The sequence below is a fragment of the Atractosteus spatula genome, chromosome 9 (assembly GCF_055471065.1).
Source record: "Atractosteus spatula isolate fAtrSpa1 chromosome 9, fAtrSpa1.hap1, whole genome shotgun sequence".
In the NCBI taxonomy this organism is placed as follows: domain Eukaryota; kingdom Metazoa; phylum Chordata; class Actinopteri; order Semionotiformes; family Lepisosteidae; genus Atractosteus; species Atractosteus spatula.
The window spans coordinates 39122754-39146532 of NC_142714.1; the positions used below are offsets into that span (position 1 = coordinate 39122754).

At 35.8% G+C, this 23779-nt stretch overlaps 1 protein-coding gene across 2 annotated transcripts in view; it reads left to right on the top strand.

Moving 5' to 3' along the window:
• The window catches only part of slc16a2 (solute carrier family 16 member 2), a 63919-nt gene extending 49897 nt beyond the window's left edge, over positions 1-14022 (top strand). For both annotated transcript variants that reach the window (XM_088925649.1, XM_088925648.1), the window contains 2 exons: positions 3884-4126; positions 6094-14022. In XM_088925649.1, the coding sequence (XP_088781775.1) occupies positions 3884-4107 (224 nt within the window). In that variant the 3' untranslated portion in view covers positions 4108-4126; positions 6094-14022. The remainder of the gene's footprint in view (positions 1-3883; positions 4127-6093) is intronic.
• Positions 14023-23779: the final 9757 nt, after the last annotated feature.

Here is a 23779-nt window from a genome sequence, read left to right on the forward strand (position 1 = left end):
GATTCAATTTGCAAACATCTGCTGGGTGCAATGCTCATCAACCCATTCTTGTGCCCCACATTTCCCTCACTACATAGTGCATAGGCTTATCATTTGGATAGAAGCAAGTGATCTAGGTTTCTTTGATTACAGTATGTTGGTTAACCAAAGTGGACTACTGCTGTTAGTAATTAAAATACTTGGATCCATTCAAATATTATGCAATTTTAAGTAAAAACAATTTTAAACTTTAACAGCTAAAGAACGATTAATACATTACTGTCCTTACCTTGGTGTATATCATATTTTGCTATGCAGTTTTTCCTCTTAGAACCTCAAAACAAAATTATAAAACTATTATAAAGTATGTTTTTACAGAATAGAGCAATTATTATAAATATTATAATGCAGTGTTTAAAAAAGGCCATAGATGCAATGTCTGGTTACATCATAAACCAGTATTAATATTGAAATAACACCCTCTCACAGCTGTAGATGAGGTCAGTAGCCTATAAGGAATTAGTCATTAAATTTCTGTTTCTAAAGGTGGACGTGGGATGCTCCAGACAGACTCAAGGAGAATTTCATTGTTTTCCTAAAGTCTTACTGTACGTCTAAAAAATGACCGCGGCATTTTTTAACATTTTACTCCTGATACAAAATTTGCAGTTTCCAGGGATGCACCTGATCTGGAATAGAGCTCATTTATAAAATTTACAACCAAAATACCATGAAATGATACACAATTACCACTGCTTAATTGTCATAGTGCAACATAACTATTTTTTAATCATCTTTAGGGAGTGTTCTTTATAGGTGAAAATAATTAATACAATGAGAGAAATTATGTCAACACCATGATAAATACCTGTTTTCTGGTTAATGTATGTCATTTGTCAGCACCTATATTTGTGGAGGATGCAGAATTAGCAAGGACCTGCTGAAAGAATTCATATTCGCTGACTATGACCAGAGTTAACGAAGTACCAGTGTGTTCATGGCCAAGTACTTCAAGGGTTAAGCAGACTTCAATCAGCCAAGATGTCCTCAGCTTTCCACACCACGGCAACCACTGAGATTTTCAGGTGGTCTGCGAATTTACATAGGTATCCATAAGGACTGAATTCCCCCTGGCTTTGAGAACAGCACCTTAATTATACAAAAAATTCAATCATTGCACGTGGTCAAAACACATTTATTTGTGTATTTGCTTAACAGACACCCTTATGCTAGGTAATATATAAGAACATATTGGAGCAGTGGTTGGCATTGCTGCCTCGTGGTACTGAGGCCCTGGGTTCAATTCTGGAGCTGTGGTACCATCTGCTTGGAGTTTGTTCTCTCTGTGTTCACATGGGTTTCCTCTGGGTGCTCCAGCTGTCTCCCAAAGTCCAAAGTAATACTGGTAGGTTAATTGGCTTCTGGAAAATGGACCCTGGTGTGAATATGTGTGTGTCTGTGTCTGTGTGTGCCTAGCGGCAAACTGGTGTCCCCTCCATGGTGTGTCCTTCTTTGTGTCCGTTGCTTGCTGTGATAGGCTCCTGCTCCCCTGTGACCCTAAGTTGGACAAAGGGGTTAGAAAATGGATGGATGGATATTGTAGCAGATCCTCCACTCGGTTAAAGCAGATCTTTGTGCTCTATTACTATATGTGACTTTTTTTTTCCATTAAGAGATTCTGATTGTATAGGGTAGAACTACTGCTATGTCATTGTGCCTCCCTGTCCTGAAACACTCAGCACCTCTACATACAGTGTTTGATTCCATAGTACTAATAGGCCAGGATTTACTGTGGGCAAACTCAAGGCTTTTTGGAGGTTTCTAAGGGATCATGTCATCTTATGAACCAAATGATCCCTGTTGCACTAGAGGAGGACTTGAGCCACGTGATGAGATATATATAACTCTCTATTCTTTCTAAACTCCCCCTATACCCACAACCAGCTGCTTGCTCTTTCTGCAGAGTCATCACCTTTCCTTAGTATTACTGACATTTACTAATGATTTAGTTGGATCCTAAAACACCAAGAGCATCTCAGGTTGGACGTAGGATTACAACTGATGTACAAATCATACCAGCGGGAGTGATATGTTGATGTTTCCTGTCAATTATTAAAAGCAAGTAACCACTAAAGGAAGTTGATGTCTTAGCATCTTTGATTGAAATATTTAATTCTAGTCCTATTGTTTGCAAAATCCATCCATAAATTTCCCATAACTCAATAATTTCTCTCATTATTTCCTTCCCATTGGTATCACAACACTGAAATCATACTGCAGTTGCAAAGGTTATCATCTTTGTGAGAGCACTGTTTGTGTGATGGATCTGGGTATCTGTAACAGGGCAGATGTCAAAGTGAAGGTAGTTAGCATGATATTGGTGTCTTGGGAGCCAGAAAGCTCACCCTGTCTCTTTCCCTTGTTCTTAACCTAACCTTGAATTACTACTAACCTTTAAACAAGAGACACCTCTTAGCCTTCTAGCAGGAGAATCTCAGGGAGACTGCTGTTAAACTGGGCTATAAATGAATGAGTTTGTTCGTGGACATTCTCTCTGTGTGATCTCTTTGATCTTTCCAATTCCTGCTATGTCTCTCTCTTTTCTCAATCTCAACCGTTCTTAAAGGGACTGGTAATGAGGAGCATTAGCAACACTACACCGAGCAACACAGCATTTAACCCATGTGCACCCATTTGCTCCAATCTCTAATAATAATAACCTTCTCAACCAATTAATACATTATGTGGCTCCATAGGCACCACTAACAAGCAAACTACTATCACAATGACAGCTACCCTGTTACAGTGTCATGCTGAAAAAGAGATGATGGTTGCACCTCTGTTAAGCTTTGCAGCAGATCTATGTTCTTCCGGAAAAAGGAAAAGGCAAAGAAAGATCCAGTATTTGATTAAGGTGTAACAGTGCACAATGTTTGCCAAGAGCCAGCTGCAAAAGCTTAAAAACATTTTAGAAACCTTTTATATTTGACCAAATCTATGTTAGCACTCTTTTATAGATATGATCTCTATCCTCTCATTATGTGCAAAGAAAGCTTTGCCCTTGTCCTAATTAAATAACACAAGTTTAAATGGAATAAGAAGAAAATAAAATTAAAAATGTTAGACAGCAGCGTATAAATTATTAGAAAGTTCTGTGCAGCAGACATTTTAATTTTCTGCAGAAATGTAGTCATCTTTGTCAACAGAACGTACAAAAAAAATAAATTTAAACCAAAGCTGGACATTTTTACAGTGGTTGGGGTCCTGTTCTTCTTAGAAAACAAAATTCAACTCATGCAGATTCTTTCCCAGATGGAAGAGCATTGATACGATAAGTACTTTTGTTGAAACCAACGATTTTATCTTAAAAAGACTCGCAGCTATAATTGCGCCCAAAGGTGCTTCCACTAAGTAGGATCTTGACTGCTTTTCTAATCAATATATTTAAATTTTGTATATTTTCTTGCAGTCTGTGACTCAATTAAACCAGATATCATTGGAAGAGATGCATATTTTTGCAGAGAACTGTGTTTTATGAAGATTTATACCAAACTGCAAACTATGTCAGAAAATGAAGATCTGTCTTCTTACTGTTTTAATTTCAGGGTGTGGCATTTTAAAGTCAATAATAAAAGTCACAGAAGCTACATTTTCTTTCCATGTCTACATTTCTACATTTCGGTTTACATTTTATTTCCCAGATTATCTGTTGGATTAACAATGGATTGCTTTCAAATGCACAAGAGACTGAACTATAGAAGGAAGGTTTTGATTTTTCAGTAGGTTGAGTACATGACTGAATGAGGTGTGATGATGGAATTGCGCTGTCTCAGTGTTGTATTTACTGAACTTAATTGTACTGCATGTACTTATGGATTACTTCTCTTAATACTTAATTCCACAGGGCTGCTCCATGATTGGTTTGGAAACTACCACGTGGCATTTTACCTTGCGGGTGTCCCACCGATGGTTGGGGGCGTGGTGCTCTTCTTTGTCCCATACGTGCATGGGCAGTTTCAGAGACCCAAACAAAGGGATGATCCCAGCAAGAGCAAAATGTTGCCCCCCAGGAGCTCAGCCAATGGGGAGCTTCTGCCTGGGTTCACTGACATAGAGACTCACATCTGAAGTGTCTTGATGAAGAAAGGTAATCTTTTTCAATGAAACTGTGAAAAATACCAATGCAGTTTTGTCACTGATCTAAATCTTCCTAGGTATCAATATTATTATAAAGATAATGTACAGTAACTTCAGGGCTTGTATCTGTTCATATACCATAGTTTACGTGTTAGGATCCTTAAATGATTTAATATATAATTATTAAAATATTATTCTTTCTGGAGGGCAACTTATTTTGTTTTAAATGTAAAACATGCCTCTGTAATTTCAGAAGTGACACTCACTTGCTTTTCCTAAAAGGTCCAGTGTCATACAATGTGACATCCGATGACCAATTACTGTGCACGTAGCTGGATAGGCTGTAATATATTTTCTCATTTGCTGAATGGACAGTCATGTCAAGATGGAAAGTGACGTTTATGAGCAAGTAATTTAAATTTGACCCCTAGAATGATTTGTAAAACCATTCAATCATATTAGCTCACGTGGGGATCCAGACAAGTAAGTAAATGTTTTTAATATCAAATCAGAAATATAAAAAAAGCAATAAATGGAATTCAGGTACTGTACGATCTGAAGGAAATACTTAAATTACAGAGGCCTTCAAACATATCTGTGAGTATTTGTCAGAATTTTTGTTTTCATTTATTGCAGTAAAAGTTATAATGCTGTTCCAGAAGAACTATTGATTGCTTGCATTGTTCTACCTTAATAGCTTGAATTGATTATGCTTTACATTGGCCTAAGTTCACTATTTCCAGGTCTAATTACCTGAAGGACTGCGGTACTGCATGTCACAGGAATGGTTGCCTGAAGTTCCCTCCAGAGCTCCATCACACCTGTGCCCTGACATAACTTCCATTACAGTATTAAAAACAGTGTCTTCTGTGTGCTTGTACAGTTTGTCTTTGCTTCCTTCAGTACTCTGTCTGCCCTTACTACGTATCCCGCTGGACCCACGTGGGACACAAAGCTGCAGCAATATTCCTCCATTCAGCCCTGTCTTGCTATGGCATGTGCTTCTTTCTGCGCTGCCTGTTTATTTGTCCTTTTCCCATACCTTGGTCTGGCTGGCGGGTTTTATGTTCTTAGAAGTCACTGTAGCCCACTTGCATTTCTTGTCCTATTCTCTGCTGCAGGAAGTCATGGAAATATTCCAAAATAAATATTTACCCAGTAACTTTGACTGCAAATCAAATTTCGTATTGCTGTATCAAAAAGAAAGCACAGTTGTAAAATCTTCGAATACATTCTGAACTTTGTACAATGGAGACCCTCATTATTTTCACTATTCTTCACCCCCTGAGGCGAAGAGGAGAGTAAGAGAACAAAGAAGCTCATGTCCCTTTAAACACTTGGGTTCATTCTGTGTTTTGAACGGTCCCTCTGTAAAATTGGCTCTTCCGTTATGAGGTTTGTCTTTTTCTTTGTAACATAGAGGGAATAAATCTATTAGCTTGTTCACCAGTTTTCCTCAGTCCAGGCTAACTCTCCTTTAGGGAAGTACACTATTTCATTTTTAAGTAGCTGATCTCCTGAATTGTGCATTAATCTGCCATATTTGTTTACATGTAGGAAATGTAGGCCATTTTTGAGCCCAGTTTGTCAGAGATGACATAAACAAAGTAATAAGGTCTCAATATATTGCTTTCCAGCTTTCCTGGCTGTTTAATACTATGCCAGGTACCCTGGGACAGATTTAGCCAAGAAATTGAATTTCACTCAAGATAAAAGGACTGCAGCATGTTGGCCGTGAATTGATTTAAAAAAGACTGAATAACCCAAAGATCTTCTGTTTTATAACTTTCTGAAAGGCTTACGATATAACCATTTTCCAAGTTCTGAGACATCTGAGGGGGCACATGAGTTGCATTGTTTAATTCTGTAATTTCACGAGAATATGTTCACTGTCAATACATTTAATTTACATTGTACAAAAGTAAATGTAATATTCTGATGTTATATCGAATTCTTTTTTCCTTTTTTTGCTTTCAGGGATTCCATCCACCAGCAATATATGACCATTCCCAGTTGTGTTTCTGTGCGCCCTTGTATTCCTATGGAATGACAGACCCAGGTCATTTTTCAGATGTACTGTACTCTCAACTGCGTGACCATAACTCAGGAGCAGCAACTACTGGTAGAAAGCACTTTGTGGATGAAGACATTTAATAACCTTGTCTCAAACATGACCATCATCTTTTGAATTATATGAAGGGATTTGCACATGGCCAGATTCATCAGACTGGCACTAGACTGCAGTGTGAAACAAGGATAAAAGTAACATAAATATGTATTGGTTAGGTCCAACTTTTCAAGTTATTCTTAATTATTTGCCTTCACTTAGAATAGGCTAGATTTTGCCATTGTGTTTCTTCTGATGTTGTAATTAATCTACATTAATTTCCTACTTAAACCAAGTATATATATATATGTGTACTGTATATATAAAAGTTCATATAAGTCCAATGTTATTAATCTTTCCAGAATTCTCAAAAACAGAAACATGTTCATTAATTTTTGTTTAAGCAGGACACATTTCACTGACTGGACAATCCTTTTGAAATACAGTATGCAGCAACACATTATAAACCTTCAGAATAGCAGCTAGTCTGGGTTTCTGGAACCTTTCAAAATACCAGTATAGAGGGTGACATTTGCCAAGTTTTTAAGTTGTAGTTTTTTTTTTAAGTTTTAAACACAACAATAAGTGTTTTGAGTCTTAACATCAAATAACATCTAGTTAGCACTTTCCTGTTGCACATTGCCCAGATCTTTCACATATAGTCTTTTTTCTCCTCTCAGGTGTTTCATTTTAAGATATTCAGTAACTATGATATACAGAATCGCATTTTACATCACAAAAATGTGCCCTTTTTGTGGAGTATTCTACTTTGTCTCAGAAGGACATTTTATTTTCTTTGCTGAGTAACACAAGGCTATTAGAAAGAACAGGAGACTATAATTTTTTATATAAAAAACCTTGCCAAAAGTTTGTAATGGATAAAGCAGAATGCTGGTTTAATCCAACCTCTTTTGTTAGGGCATGTAAGGATAGGGGCTGAACTAGAAATCCCTGTAGAGACAATGAGGAGGGCTCTGCTAGAATGCAACAATACCTTGCTAATGCAGTGCAATAAAGAGATCAATGCTGGAAAAACAAATTGACTTTAGGAAAAAAATACAGTACCTTCTTTTCATGGTTGCAATCCCCTGCTTTACCAGCTAATTAAATGCTGTAGGAATTCAATAGGGGGCAGTTTGAAAAACAAACATGTTTAATGCTAAATGCTATGTGTTTTTGTGAGTTTATGTTGAATGCTTCAGACAATCATGAAGAGTCTAATTCCAGATTGTTGTCCAATTTGTCCAGCAAATATTTTGAACTGAGATTTTTTAATCTTTCCTTTTGGGGTTTAGACATGCATAACATTGAAACACACCTTGTTAAAGTATTTAATGCAACTCTATGTCACTTAATATTTATCTCTATCTGGACTTTGGTGCAGTTTTGAAACTGTGAATTATGGCATTTTTCTTAATCATATGGAAAACTATTCAGGGATTATTGGCGTTTCTCTTCCCTGCAACCCAGAATTGAATGAAGCAGTTAGAAAATGGATGGATGGTACTTAATTGGTTTGGCTCCTATTCAGCCTGTTGTAGCCAGTTTGTAAATCCTAGCTGTTTTAAATCTGATAAAGTGCCATTTACTCAGGGTGTTCCACAGGGTTCTCTGCTGGGATCTTTATAATTTAGCATATATACTGTATGTTGCCTGTTGGTTAAAATATTCACCCACATGATTTACTTGCAAAGTGACTTGGATAATACTGCTGAGGTTTCTGTGTTTTAGATCTGCTTGTCTGATTAAGATAGAGATGTAACGTCCAAACAACAGCTCCACAAAGTTGAGATTTTCAAAGTCTTTGTTGATGGTGCTAATACCTTTTCCATCTGCATACTGTACCATTGCCAGGGTAAGGTCTTTGCTTGTCTATATTATGCTGAGAAGTCAATGTAAGCCTTAATTTAATCAAGATTGGTCTACTGTAACACCCTAAATACCTAGGGGTATTTTAAAAGATCAGCATTTAATACACTTCACTGTATCCAGAATAAAGAGGCACATCTAGTACTAAATATGCATAACTGCACTTAACTGCATCAGCACTTAACTTCTGTTCTCTGTAAATTGCAATGACTTCCTGTGAAATTAAGCGAGGCCTTTAAGGTTCTCCTGTATTCATATAAGGCACCAGGTTACCTTAAGAACTTATTGCATGAGTACAGTCCTGCATTTAATCGGAGGTCTACTGATCCAGGCTATTCAAATTCATTAGAGACTGTTCTTAAATACTTTAATGTATTAATTTTGTTTTATTCTAGGCTTTACTTGGTTTATGTATTGTGTGAGTTTGTATTACTTCTGGTATGTTTTATAGTTCTCATTTAGAAAATCATTTAGAAATAAAATGAATTAGATGCACTACACACTCACTACCATGATGGGCTATAGAAAGTTATCATCCATTCAATACTGGAGGTTTAATATACAGTATAGGTATAATTTAGGGAAGTAGAAAAATGCAAATTATATTTTTTCCTACTTCTCAATAGTTCCTCCCTGGGAAAAGAAAACAGAAAATACCCATGCTTTTAAATCTACTTTATATTTTATATATTTGTATATATAAATATCTGACCATCCTCATAGAATGGAAAACGTACTGTATACTGTATGTATAAGGAGAAAGTCAATACCTTTGTGATGTCTTTAGTGTATGGAAGAAAACAAAAACTGAAGGTTCCATGCCTGGCACCTGACTTTTCTAAATTATAATAGTTAATTTGATGTTACTCTTGCTATTTATTTTCAAATTAACTCTCCACCATTTTACCATTTATGGTATAATTTACTTGCTTACTACTGCAGACCCTGCTACTGTATATCACTAGCTGATCTGGCTCTGACCTTTCACTGTGTGTGTACACTATCTCTTTCTTCCAGGTAGTTGGTGACTCAAACTGAGCCACTAGGGTGGTCTGGAACCACAAAAGCTTAACCTCCACTAATGGCACAAATCACTAAGTGGAATACTAGGTGCTTTTCCATCATGACCTTAAAAACTGTTTAATTCTGCTTAAAATGTATCCTGTGCTGTTCTTTCCCCAGGCACTTTAAAAAACATGTTTTTAAACAGAAAAGCATGTTAATACTGAAACTCTTTTCTGCATTGGCTAATTTTTGAGCAGAACATGGAAAATACATAACATAATAATAATAATAATGACATGAGTTATACATAGTGATTGTAACAAGGTGCATCTAGATTTGTACTATAAATTAACTCTATCAATAAGAAAACGATATACGTTTTTAACATTTATTTGCAAGGATTTAGAAGGTTAATGAGGACCTTTAACTGAGTGAGTGGGCATGATCAGTGGAATAGGCTCAAAAAATTTAATTTTTAAAGAAATTTGAGGGATGTGGAGGAAAAGAAGAAAGCTAGAAACTGCCTAAATCAGAGTGTTCTGGCATGTAAGTGTAATATTCATATTATGAACTACACATGTCTCTTTGAAAGGCTGTAAACCATAATGGTGTCTTTTGTAAGATACTTTATATGCCTTTTTCACTGGTGAGGGTTAGCTATGCTATTCTAATGACCCCAAAGTTCATTAGAGGTCAGAACAGCTGTCTGTCACTGCTAAATAAATATTTGTATGCAAACATAGAATTAGATGCCTGTTAAGAGTTCTGTTTCTTATGTATTTTGAAATGGCCAGAGCTAATTATTAATTTTCTTTATTCAGAAAAAAAAGACTTCTTCCTTTTAAAAAGATACTATTACCAGGAAAGTTTAATTTAGAGATAGCTATTACAATATATCTGATGATATGCAGCATTTGAAAACTTTACAAAAACTGTAAAATGTCTTCTATACTTGTTTGAACATAGGATTATATCACAGTACATAATAGCAAATTTCAAGGGCTAATTTAGTTTAAGATTTAAGGGTTTAGAACTTCTACATGTTTTGTTATTTAACCTCCAAAATAGAACAGCATGACAACGAAAATGCTATTGGAAAACAAAGAAGCAGTGTATGCCTGTTTCTCATACTTTTGTACTTTTATATGACTGGATAACTTCCAAAAATAAAGATTTAGACCTAGTACAGTATATATATCTTCCTCTAGGCAGAAACTGCACACTCAAATAACAAATCTTGTTTCTATGTTTCTTTTCTACATTACAGATTACTGTCAAACCTCCACGGCTTCCACTGAGTTTTGAAATTGCAAAACTTGACTTAAGTACTTAAGTATAAACATGTCAGTGAAATCTCTGACCTCAGAAATGCAGAAGATGAATATTGTATTGTGAACTATGATCTATGGCTGTGACCTGTAGGGTAGAAATTTTAAGGCATGGCCAGTTTAGTTGATTAAACACTTTTAGAAATGTCAAAGTATTATTAATAACTAAATTTATGGATATGTTAAACAATAGCAGCTGGTAAGGAGTCCGAGACCCATCTTAAATGTAAAAATATTTAAGAGAATTCTTACTGTATAAACATTTCAACCTGTAGGATATTATATAAAGCAGAAGAAGCTGGCAATCTGAAATACAGGATTTTTCTTTGCATTTAAATATGGTGATAGTTTATCAGAATTACTCTGTAAACTATAGTATATTATTCAAGATTTGTGCTTACAAGGTATAATATAACCCTATTATAATATATTATATAATATATAATATAACCCCATAGCTCTGTTATTTTTCATATGCAAATACTGTACTGAACACGTTAAGGTTAATGTTTTGGTTTCGCTTGTTCCATATTTCCACAACCCCTTACATAAAGAAGTGTCTCATATATGCACTTTAACATACTTTCCACTTGTGTCTACTAGGTAGTGTTTTCATTGCTGATTTGGAAAAGGTTCTCTGGCTTGACTTTGCCAATGAGTTTGAGGAGTTTGAATACTTGACTCAATCTCTGTTCAAGATTAAAAACCTAGTTCTTTTAGACTGTAAATTTAGGAAATTTCTTTAAGGCAAGAAATGTATCTAGTCACTCTCCTTATGACTAATTCCAGAGCAGCAGTATCTTTTTTTGTATCTTGATGAGCAAAATATTGCACAATATTCTAAATTAAATCTTGGTAGAACGTTGTTATATTGATTCAACGTGCGCAATATCTCCTGATGAAGAAGTATAATTCAGTCTGATCAGTGGGGAAGGAACAGTGAACCAATAGTCAGTGTCACTAGTTTGTTACACTGAAACAAAAATATTCATAGCTAAATGAAATACATAATTTACATGAACTTATTTCAATTAGGGCAGTTTTAAAATCCCATCCTGACTCAAGGGACTGCTGGGCCATTGTCCAACTTAATTATCATGGAATAGCATGAACTGACAGGTGATCATCTGTAAGTTCCATAGTGCCGCACTAAGGAACAGACTGCAGGATGGTGGATAGGCTGTGTAAAAGTTAGGCAGCAAAGCAGTGCACTGCATGAAGGCCAATAAATATCCCAGTGCTGGGATTTGGTAGCTTTGATTTTGTCAAAGTATTAATGTAATCTGGATCTTGGTCAGTGAATTTTGTCAGGAAATTTTGGAGGAAACTACCCTGCCTCTACTATACTGACAGTTCTGTTTTATATTTGATTTTTAAACTGTAAAATCTAGCCAGCAGGTTTTACTCTGAGATTAAAAGAGTCTCCATTCTGTCCTGCAGTAAATGGAACACTGAAAAAGCTTTCTGATTTACAATATATTATCTGTCCTATTTTAAGGATTTTGATTTGAAACTTTTAAGGTAATAATTACCTTCCATTTTAATGCAAAGGAATAAGCAATAGGTTTATCCCATGCTGAAAAGATAAGAAAGAAAACACAATGTTTCGGCTTAGGAGCCTTCTTCGGGTGTAAGAAAAGATAATATAGCAACCAGAAATGAATAGAAAGAATTAGAAGAAAACATGTCTCATTGAGAGCAGGGGAAAGGTGTGAACCAAGTTTCAGAATAATTTTAGTTTCTGATGTCTTTCTGCTATAGGAGTTAAGAAACCTAATTCTCTCTATTCATTTGCAGGTTTCGATTCACAGCTCTCCTCACCTCTCTCGACCTCGCACCACTTGATTGGCCACTCTACCTCTCCCCTGCTCCCGCCTCCTCCTCTCTCCTGGCTTCTGTTTTCCCATGCTTTATTATCTTTGCTGACTGCCCTATCTTTCTTATGCCTGAAGAAGGCTCCACAGCCGAAACGTTGGTTTTCTTTCTTCTCTTTTCAGCATGGAATAAACCTATTACTCGTTCCTTCAAATCTTTACTTAGATTTGAGTCCACAACCTTCACATTACAAAGCCAAAACTCAAAGCCCTACTTTGTACTTCTGCCCTGGAGTGCATGGTTGTAATAGGTACAGGTTGTAAGACAGGTAATTTTGATGTTATTTCAGGTTTATTTAATTATGCACTTTTTTTAAGTCTGTTGGGTTAGAGATTGACCCACAAAAAACACAATGCAGAAATATATAATATAATCTTTTCCAAGGAAAAACATATATGAAGTATTTTATAAAGTTCTGAAAATAAGCTTTTCAGAAGCTGTTTTCAAATAATCAGTTTGGCATTTAAAACTCATGGAAACAACAGCAGGTAACTGCACAGCTGCAGCCTACTGAGTATATAAAAAAACAGAAGAGTATAATATTTTAAGAGAGATTTTGTATACTGTGTACAAACTTCCAAGGTAGTTATCAGTACTGTTCAACTATGAACCACATCATTACTCAATTGTTGTAAGGAACGTGCTGTAAAATGACTGCAAAACGTACTTATTGTAAAATGCTGTAAGACGGTATTCTGGGTAAGAAGAACTGTAAGTTTGTGTCTGGGCATTTCAATACCAAGTTAGTCCTTTAAGTCTGAGTTACTGAAAAAGAGATCGATCATGAAGTTTTTGTGAGCATGAAGCTGGGTTTCAAAGTGTCAATCCAGCTGGTGTCCGAGGTGTATTTAAATCATCAGCAACAAACGACCTTATGAGAAGATAAAATTGGGCTAAATAAGTCTCCAGGCTAAATGTGTGTATGATTCAAATTGTTCAGTAAAAGAAAATGAGGCTAGTTTCAAAGGTAGCTCAATTGTGAGGTAGCCACTACTGCTCACTTGTTTTCTCAAAATATGTGTATACTGTGTACAGTTGTACCTTGTGTGAATGTGTATACACAGGCATATATCTGTTGCAAAGTATTGATAATCACAATCTCCATAAAATATTCTCTGATTTATTGAGCACAATATCAATTCAGATTATTTCATTTTGTTGAATGCTTATCAAGCCCATCCTAGGAAATGGTAGATTTAGTTCAGGTGGGTAGCTGCGTCAGCATGCGTTGTCTGCAAAGGAACAAGTAATAGGTTTATTCCAATTAAGAGATTTAGTTAATTAACCAATTAAAACAAAGGGTGTGACTATTTCTGCAGCTCTACACAATGTATATCACTGTTCAGTAAGTACAGATAAAACAGAAGGCACACTCTTTAATGTGGAATTTAATTTGAGTTGTCCAATAAAGATGCTTTGAAAAAGCTGTTTCTGTTTTTCACTCTTGTAGTGTTTGCAAACCAGCAACATAGCAGAAGAATGAGTCTCTGCACATTGCCTTGTGCTGTCACACTGGACAGCTGCCAGATTGCTTGTGCTCTCTCTCCTGTCATCCCTGTACAGTTCTGAAAGACTGTTAACATTTTTAACATACTGTAAACATGAAGTATGAAGCTGCTAGACTTGGGTAATTCTGTATTAATTGTAATAGTGTGTGAACCTTATGTAATTTTTAAGTGTAATTTTTCTATGAAATAATAAATGTGAGAAAGAGCAAACCTCTTACCTTGTGTGATCCTTGAAATCCTTACAGTGAATGCATATTTTGGAGTGATTGATCACTGCTCTTTATTTGGATGTAATTTAGTATGTTAGACCTTTTGTTCAGTCATATAGCAATATAACCATTTTGTTGTTTGTCAGCCTTATGAGGACTTCAAGATAGCATTAACTCATTGGAAAGTAAATCAGCAAACTGGTTCATCCTAAACACCGTGCCTCAGACATGGAATCTTGGCACAGTTGCTTTCTTCCTTTGTCCAAGTCAGACATTGAAATCTTCTTTTAAGAGATGAAATGCCACAAGTGCCAGTAAAGCTGCAAAGATTATCCTTTACACCACAACATTATGCTTGTTCTAAGCAGATGACCTACTTTGCTTAAGCTGGAATGAACCCAAATCTTTTTAGTGACCCAGACTATGGTAGTTTTTTTTCTGGAACAGATATTAAGCTTTTGCCACACTTTTATGGAGATGTTAAAGAGGGAGCTATTGTTTCTTTCATGGAACACTTCCCAGACCACACTATAAAGAAAGGCAATGAGGCCTTTCCCCTGCGATTGCTAAATTAATGGCAAGATTTAACGAGCTAATATAACATATGGAGCTAGCTCCAAATAATTCTGTTATCCGTTGGTAATTTATCTTGTATTGTGCATCCTTGTCTTAATGATGTTTTCAACCTAAGATCAAAGCCCACTGGACTCATTTTCAAGATGTCAAACCTCCTGGAGCAGCAACCGATTATGCCATAGTGTTTCACAAGTTTCTAACATCATGCACTGCTGGTGCTGTCTCTCATACCTAAGGCACCTTCAACCCCTGCTCCAATCTCTACCATGCCTAATTCATTATTCTTATAGTTTCTAATAGTCTCTCTTGGCTAGAAGATGGACACATGTCTACTCTGCACAACTATGTTCTCAAAATCTCGTTCCTTACTAATGACACATCGTGGAATCAAATGTGTTGCCCTGCATATGCAAGAGAGCTCCTCTGGGTTATCATCTCTTCTTGTTTGGATAGTTTATCTGGAGTAGGGCCAACCTTACTCCACATGAAACTCTTCTCACTTCCACAACCTTACTCATGTCACTCCAGACTGTATTGTTTTGCATTTGTAGCTGCTGCAGTACTCAGCTGACTGTGATGCCTCTGTAGACCCAACTCGAGCTTCTTCATGGTTTGCACATAACCTCCCTGCAGTTGGGTTTCCTACACTGTCTTCTAGAACTTTACAGCAATTCCAACATCTAGGAGTACTCTCTCAGCGTCAGCCACAATACACATGCTCTTTTCCCCCTTGCAGTAAAACTCAAACACCTGCTGTAGTAGTGATGCAGAGATAGTGAGAATATTTGTGGTGTTGTAGTGGTACTTTTCAGCCCTTGTTAGTTGCTCCCATGTCCTTCAGCTGGTTAAAAAGACATGTAATACCTTAAGTTATAGGTTACATTTCTTTCTGACCAGATGAAAAGACTTTTGTTCAATATATCCTGAAACAAATGTTTTTCAATCATTTAAAACTTGCATACAACAAAGAAATTGCTGTATGACTCCTTATTGAGTCAGCAAACAGTGGTTCCTTCAGTACTATAACAAGAGCTACAGTAGGAATTAAATTATATAATCCAAAGGTTTCGTACTTGTGAAGTAGTGTAATCTTACAAAATAAACCTACCTGCTAAATAAAAATAAGCAGATCTATTTTTCAGTTTAGAAGTGTAGGAATATCATGATGGACATGTATTGTAGATTCTTTTGCTAGCTGCACAGCATCTGCTTCCTTTCACCTGGACAAACCTCAACAAATATGTCCAGGAAATAAATATGGTAAATTATCAAGTAATCTGTATTTCAGGCAATATGTTTTATAAGGTAATATATTTTGAAGTGCCTGTTGTTTTTTTTTTTTGATTCAAAACTAAATTGTTTGAAATGGGAATTTCCTCATACTGTAAATTCTACCATGTAGTAAAGCTTTTTACAATGTTGGTTTATGAACTCAGATTTCTTTCCTGGCCAGTTTTGAAGCTCTTATCTATTGCTGCAAAATTGACCTCATCTTGAAAGCATTTTGTCAACTGATACAGCCATCCCTTCTCTAAATTAATTTTTTCTTCTCTCCCGCAGTTTAAGAACTGGCACAGGAGACATGGCAAGGGTATACAGTAAAATGTTAAAATGTTTGTGAATATTTCTTGAGTACATTTTAAACATATTACAAAAATCTATTTCAAATATTGGCTACATTTCACACACAAAGATTTTTGTCCTTAAATCAAAGAGAACATTTATTTCTCCAGGCAGTAATATGAATTGTGTGGTGCGGGGCCATACTTCCAAATAACAAGTTAACAAAATAAAATCTTCAGGCTGTGGTTCTTTTTCAATTTTTCAATTTGTGGTCGTCCACAGAGGGCTGAGTTCCTGTTCATTTTATGCAGTGGGATCCAAGCATCCCAAGTTTTAACATTGGCTACTTATTCTGGCTAAGGCACACTTAAACACATTAAAGTTGGTGGTGTGGGTGGGATAGTCATTTAGAGTGGTGCATCTGCCAAGAGTGTGAGCCTAGGAAGTGTCCTATAGCCAGGTATTTGATGGATCACACAGAGGTTTTACCATTGCCAGTGAAGTGTGGCAAGTTTGAGATGGTAATGCATAACTGCCCAGCCAGTAGAACAAAATTTAATCTCTGTATCTTTAAGCTTTAGTTTTATGTATAACTGCTCCATTCCTTATTGCATTTTGGTGTCTTCAATTTATTTAGTTTTCCTGTTCAGTCTTTTAGTTTTATATATTCAGAAATATAAACATGTCTAACAAAGCTGATCTGAGTTCCCTGAAAACACACAGAGGTTCCGTTATTCTCAGAGTGAATTACAAATTACATTTGTTATGAAGAAGCAAATATTCATCTATGATTTGTGACCTTCAGCAATGTTATCTGAGTTAAAAATAGAATCCGTGGCTGACCTTTAGATTTTCCAATGTTTTGTTTCGCATTTTAAAGCCTGGATTCACTTATCTCCCCTGGCGACAAGATGTACACGTGAGAGAACAACTAAATCCGACATTTTGATATGGTTCATTAATGTGTTTTAAAAAATCAAATTTCTCTATAACAGCTGTGTCATGTTAATAATCTGTATAAATCCACATAATGCACCAACTGTGAAAAAAGGGAAAAAAGAAAAAATGGAACCAGCTCCATCAGCAAGCAATATGACTGCAGGGATAAGCAATCAGCATCACAGAAAATTCAATATCCCAGACATCATGATGACATCCCTCCATTATCTGAAATCTGCTTATCCCATAGTGTAACAGCAATACAGAGCATATTCATAAGGCATTGGGCACTAGTTGAAATTACACCTTATACAGAATGCCAGACCATTAAAAGCTAATGGACAAACAATCTATAGACAGCAGTTAACTTGTTCAGCATTACTGTTAAAAGTTTAGAGTCACCTGGACTCACTTTTTGCCTAGAGAAATCTCAAGATGGATATGAGGAGATTTTTAATTCTATTTGCCTGTTGCATTATGATACAAAAGTGTATCATACATTGTTTTTAAAAGAACAAAGAAAACAGTATTTTAATAATTTTAATTTTTTTCCTCTTTACGTTTTTCATAGTATTGCTCTGTGCTTTTTCAGAGACAATATTAATAAGAACTGACTAGTACAAGTCTCCATAACTTACCTACAATATTTTTATAATGTCCAAGGCAGATCAAATCAAAATATTCAAATGAATAAAAGGCAATTTTCCCACCATGTTTTTTGTGAAAGACTTTTGTAATACCTCTAAATTACCCACATAGACAAAGGCCAACTGAACCAGCAGCTTCTGAACTGCAGGACCCATTCTTCTCTGTTCGGGAACCACTGTTTTCTGTTCTCTATCTCTAGTTTAAAGTGTAAATGTAGCATTAAACATATACAAAACAATATTATCAAGCTATAAAGTTATCAATGTTAAATACTGCCTTTCATTCCTCAAGCTTGAGCTAATTCTGTTACCTTGGGTTTTATATTTTAGCATTTTATACTGAAGCTGAAACCTGCAGAGACCTGGCCTAATAACCACTGAGGGCTCAGCTCAGGACTACTTCTGACCAAAGTTCAAGCTTCAGGATGAAAAAAAGCACTCTGCAGGGTTACAGAGCTCACTCCTTTCCCGATTTAATCAGGAATTGTATGATTATGTCAATATAGAATCTTGATCCTCATTTTGATCTAGCCAAGGACCTTTTTACTCCGTTTATCCTAAATTATTTTTCATGAAGGGAGAGATGGAAGTACAACAGAAAGGAATATATGCTGTAGTAAGTGCAACAATAATATGTAGCAATGACAATTTGATGACACTTACTACAGTGATTGCTTAAATTTAGGATTAAAATTTCACAAATCTCTTACCCTTCAACTAAAGATGTCCTTACAAAGCAATTAGGAGCCATCTATAGTATTCTTAACAAAAGAACTGTTGTTGGGTAGATTCATTTGTTAAAATGTGTGTTGTTATATTCAGAGACCCTTCAATAGGGTCAGCTCTTGTTCAATAGCCACAGCTCTTGTTCAGTTCAGTACTCCAAAATGGCTCAATAATTCTAGTCATAAATCAAAGCCCTGTTTATGTGTTTATGCCATTAGAGATGTGCCTAGTTTACAATTTTCCAATGAATGGAAATATCAACAAAAAAGACATGACTGGGAACATTTGTGTTGTTGTCATTAACCTAGTTACTAATTTAAGCCATGTCTTTTAAGAGCTCTGGTAGGAACAGAATAAATTTTGCTCACTATAAATGAAATATGTCAACATTCTAGGCTTCAGTTAACTACCCTTCATTTTTTTGCTAATACTGCGCATGATGTTTCACAATTACTGGCACTATTACTTAAATATTTTTAAACAGTTGCATAAAAGCACACCCTTACCTCTTGTGTGAATAGTAATACACAGTGGTGATAGAAAGTTTGTGAACCCTTTAGAATTATTAGAACTTTAGCAATGACTTCAACCAAACATTTACGGTAACTGTTGATCAGTCCTGCACATCAGCTTGGAGGAATTTTGGCCCATTCCCCCTTACAGAACTGCTTCAACTTAATGATGTTGGTGGGCTTTCATGCATGAACTCCCCGCTTCAGGTCCTGCCACAACATTTCTGTTGGATTAAGGTCTGGACTTTGACTCGGCCATTCCAAAATGAGGACTTTCTTCTGCTTGAACCATTCTTTTGGTAGACTGACTTGTGTGTTTAGGGTCGTTGTCTTGCTGCAAGACCCACCTTCTGTTGAGCTTCAATTCACAGACAGATACCCTGACATTCTCCTGTAGAATTTGCTGGTACAATCCAGAATTCATAGTTCCGTCTTCATAGTATCCATAGAAATCTATTACATATCTAGATTCCATCCATTTTCTAACCACTACTTCCACTGCCAGGTTGCAGGGAAGCCAGATCCCATCCTAGCAAGCAACAAGCACACAAGGGTACACCACAGACCAGACACCAGTCCATCGCTGGGCAGACACACAGACATACTGTAGGGACACTTAACCTACCAGTATTTTTTTGTGACTAAGTGGTAAGAACCTGAAGCACCTAGATGAAGCCAATGCAAACTTCACACAGATAGCACCCAGGTCTGAAATTGAACCCGGGGGCCCAGCACTGCCAGGCAGCAATGCTAACTATGGCACCACCGTGACAAAAATTCTTTTAATTGAATTTTAGGGCATTTAGTCAACTTTTCGATTTTTACAATTACAATGTTGGACATTTTAGCTTCCCTTATATCACTATTCCTTTAACTTCTTCTGTCAATAGTGTCATTTCCATGTTTTGCCTTTACTATGTTTACTGGCATTATATTAAAGAGGTGCATTGACCATAAGATTTTTCTTTCAATTTAAATCTCATTTTTACTCGGCAGGTCAATAATTATTTGACTGTCTTGACTGTTGTGTCTTGTAATTGAACCACTTAATTGGAACTATTATAGAATAGTTGTAGGCAGGCCAGTTTTTTGTTTTCGAATTTTATTTTCGATTCATGCATGTACAGCATAGTGTGACATATGGGTGAAGTCATGTGCTTATAATAAAGAAGATTACAGATTAAATTAAATGATGTTGCTTGGGGAGCTAAAGAAAAAGTGATCATCACCAGTACACATTTGTGGAATTATAATGGTGCCAATGTATCAAAGAAACTCTTTATGTCAAACCAAACACATCAAACCTACTAAAATCCTTTCATTGCACTGTAACATACTGGTAAATGAGACCGGTGTTTAGTGTTGCCCCAAAATGGTGTGACTTGGATGAAATGCATAGGGTAGTATATCTTGTCATGCCTGTAAAGCCTTCTTCCCGTTTCGGGTGAGTCTTCAAGTTCTTGGCTTCAAAACTGTTCAATTTACAAAATTTGTACAGATTAAAAGAAAAAAAAACTCTGAAGAACACTACAGTAAAGAAACACTGGGCACTGAACTATAGTATATTTGTAACTTGTGAAAATGTTTTGCACCTCAGTGATTGTTAGCTTTGGAGCTGGTGGTTGCTTTCTATATTCAATGATCATGTCTTTGGTTTTAGATACATTAAATTGAAGAATGGAGCAATCACTGATCGGTGTCTGTGTCTGGGAGCCATCGGCAAACTTAATGATGTGTCTATCTAAAAAAGGGCTTCTACAGCTACTTCTATACAGAATGTATAGGATGGGGGATAGCACACAGCCCTGAAGAAACACAAGCAAAGCTGCTCTGATATAAGCTCATTTACCCTCACTCTCTGTGATCTGTTTGTCAAAAAATCTAAGATTCAACTTTTGATATTAAATTCCAGGTTAAAATTTGAGGAGTTGGGCTCAGCTCTTGTAGCGACTGGCAGCAGGTTGTTTGTGTCTCTTACTGGTGTGTTATACACTTTAAATATAACATCCCTTAATTCCAATTCTATGTTTTTACCTATACAACCTAATATTATGTTTGCCTTCACTCTTTACACCACTGAAGTGCAGCCCCACTACACAGCAGAACAGGTAGAGAAATAAGAAATTACTGCACCAATTAAAATAAAATGGAAAAAAGAAGCAGGCCAAATTGAGGACGTCCAATGTGGAATTCAACTAGGACTCTGGAGTTAATGCCATTACTCTTAAAAACACTGTCCATATAAGTCTTTAATGTACAGGGTTGTTGGTTTTGAAATTCTGAGTGAATAGTGCTGGGATTCCTGATCTAACTCCATCAGATTTTCAATTCAGCATAATTCTTGGAGATCTGTGGATTTTAATAGAGCATCAACTGAAACAATAATAGACAAATTTGATGTTTCTCCTTAGGTCATAACCTGCAGATACTGTAAATCGAAGAGACTAAGAAAACCGACTGAATTGCAGTCCCTCAAACCTGTCATATATGGTTGAATAATAATTTTTGTTGGTAGTATTGATGTTTAGTCTATTTAATATATGATTGTGTATATATCTTTTATTAAATTCCTAAAATATTCATAAATCATGAGAGTTAGAATATTTATACAATACTAGCCTGCATCAGTTTGCTGATATGCAACAAATTTTACCAAGCATGAGGTAAATTAGAAATATTTAGTATTGATATCCACTGAACACTTTTTGCACAATCCCTCTAGTGGTAAAATCTTTAATACAAAAGAAACAGAATTTACTGTAATTGGAGTGCATAGCTGGAGAACTCAGTTAAAGTTATAAATCTGAAGTTTCTGTAGATCTTTCCAGCTTGCCTGATAGTTAGGTTTTATTTCCTTGTGATACAAAAATATAGAGCTCTTATGTTGTAAATTATTTAATTTAGAGTTGAAGTAACAGAGAACTTGGCTAGAACGACAGTAGAGTCCTGATGAGAGGTTTCATTACCATGTTATTTATTCATCTGACTGACACCTTTATCCAAAGAGACTACAACCACAATTGATTTGTTTAAATTGAAACATTATAAACTCACTGCTAAATGGAGAAATATAGTACCCCACAAAAAATTGGTCCTAAAAAATAATACAGCACAAACATAATTTTAAAAATTACATTGTACAGTGAATGTGCATTACCATATACAACAGAAGCAACCAAAGAAGACATTATGCAAAAAACAAACGTTATAAAGGCCATTCAACTCCACTTACTTGTTCCTTTGCTAGTTGCTTGAGAGAAGCCAGGTATCAATTTCAGTATCATGGCTGTACAGTTTGTTCCATACTCCCTTAAACCTTTGTGTAAAAACGCTTTCTGTTCTCCATTTGTAAATTCTCTTTCACTTAGTTTTCATCTATATCTTTTGGTCTTACTTTCCTCTTTCTGAAAAAAAAAACAATGCTTTGAGTTTGACAATGTCCTTGAGATTTTTGTCCTTTGTAATCTTCTCTGTTTGAGATAAAAAGATTCAATTCTTTTATCCTGTCTAATTGGGATCAAATGCCAACTTTTGAACCTCTAAAAATAAGATGAGTGGCAGCACAGAAGAGCCAAGTAATTAGATATAGCTGAGTGTTTAAATTGCTGCTCCCCAACTAAACTTAAGATATAGTTTCAGGCCACATCTACGTAACCCTTTATAAATATATATACCCTTTTCATCCAATATATAGTATTTTAATTAATTTCTATTTATTTTTTAATGTATTTTTTATTTTTGGGGTGCAGCAGTTAGTATTGCTGCCTTGCTGTTTTGGGGCCCTGGGTTCAATTCAAGACTTGAGGTGCTATCAGGCCTTTGATTAGTTTGTATGTTCTCTCCGTGTTCGTGTGGATTTCCTCCCACAGTCCAAAAATATATTGGTAGGTTAGTTGGCTTCTGGGGAAATTGGCCTTATGTGTGAGTGTTTGTGTGTCCTGTGATGGACTGGCATCCTGTCCAGGGTGTTCCCTGTCTTGTACCTGTTGCTTGTCTGGATAGGCTGCGTCTCCCCTGTGACCTTGAATTGGAAGAAACACTTAAAAATGGAAGAATGTTTATTTGTATTTTTTGTATGTTTTTTGTAAGTCTGTGTGTGTGAAACATAGCTGCTTGGATACAATACCATTTTGGAGAAAACAGACAATAAAGTATTAACATACAGTATTGTATTTTATAATGCTTTGTCTTAAATATGCATGTTTTACATTTTTGGACTATTCTGAAAACAGAAATTAGGCAGATTATAAAGAAAAAAAACAGGATTACAGCAATACTGTTGAAAGATTGAAGCAGAAGCTTTAGATTAAAGCAGATTGGAAGTGTCTCCATAAATTAGTAAAAAAGTGTCCCAGTAGCCCATGTATAAATTATGAGCCAGATTATGCTGATATTAATAACATTTTTTGGTACAATACAATTTCAGGTTTATTTTGAAGGAATCATTAATAAGAATAAAAACACATGTAATATAACTTTGTAATTGGTTTAGTGTGAATAATGGGAAAATGACTATTATTATATTGCACTGCTAGTTAACAGCAGCTGTCAAGTGTTTCAAGAAATCTACCACTAGGTGGCTTCATTAGACTTCTTATTTCATCAACAACACCATGCACACACAGAACCAAAATTTGCCTGCATGCATGCTTCTTTTTGATAACCATAATATTTTTTTTTATAAATAAAGACATTACCGTCTGAATTCATAAAAGATTAAATATGTTTTTCTCAGGTAGTTATGACTAGTGGTCAAGATGAAGAGTGAATGATAAACAACAAGGGTGAAATATAAATAA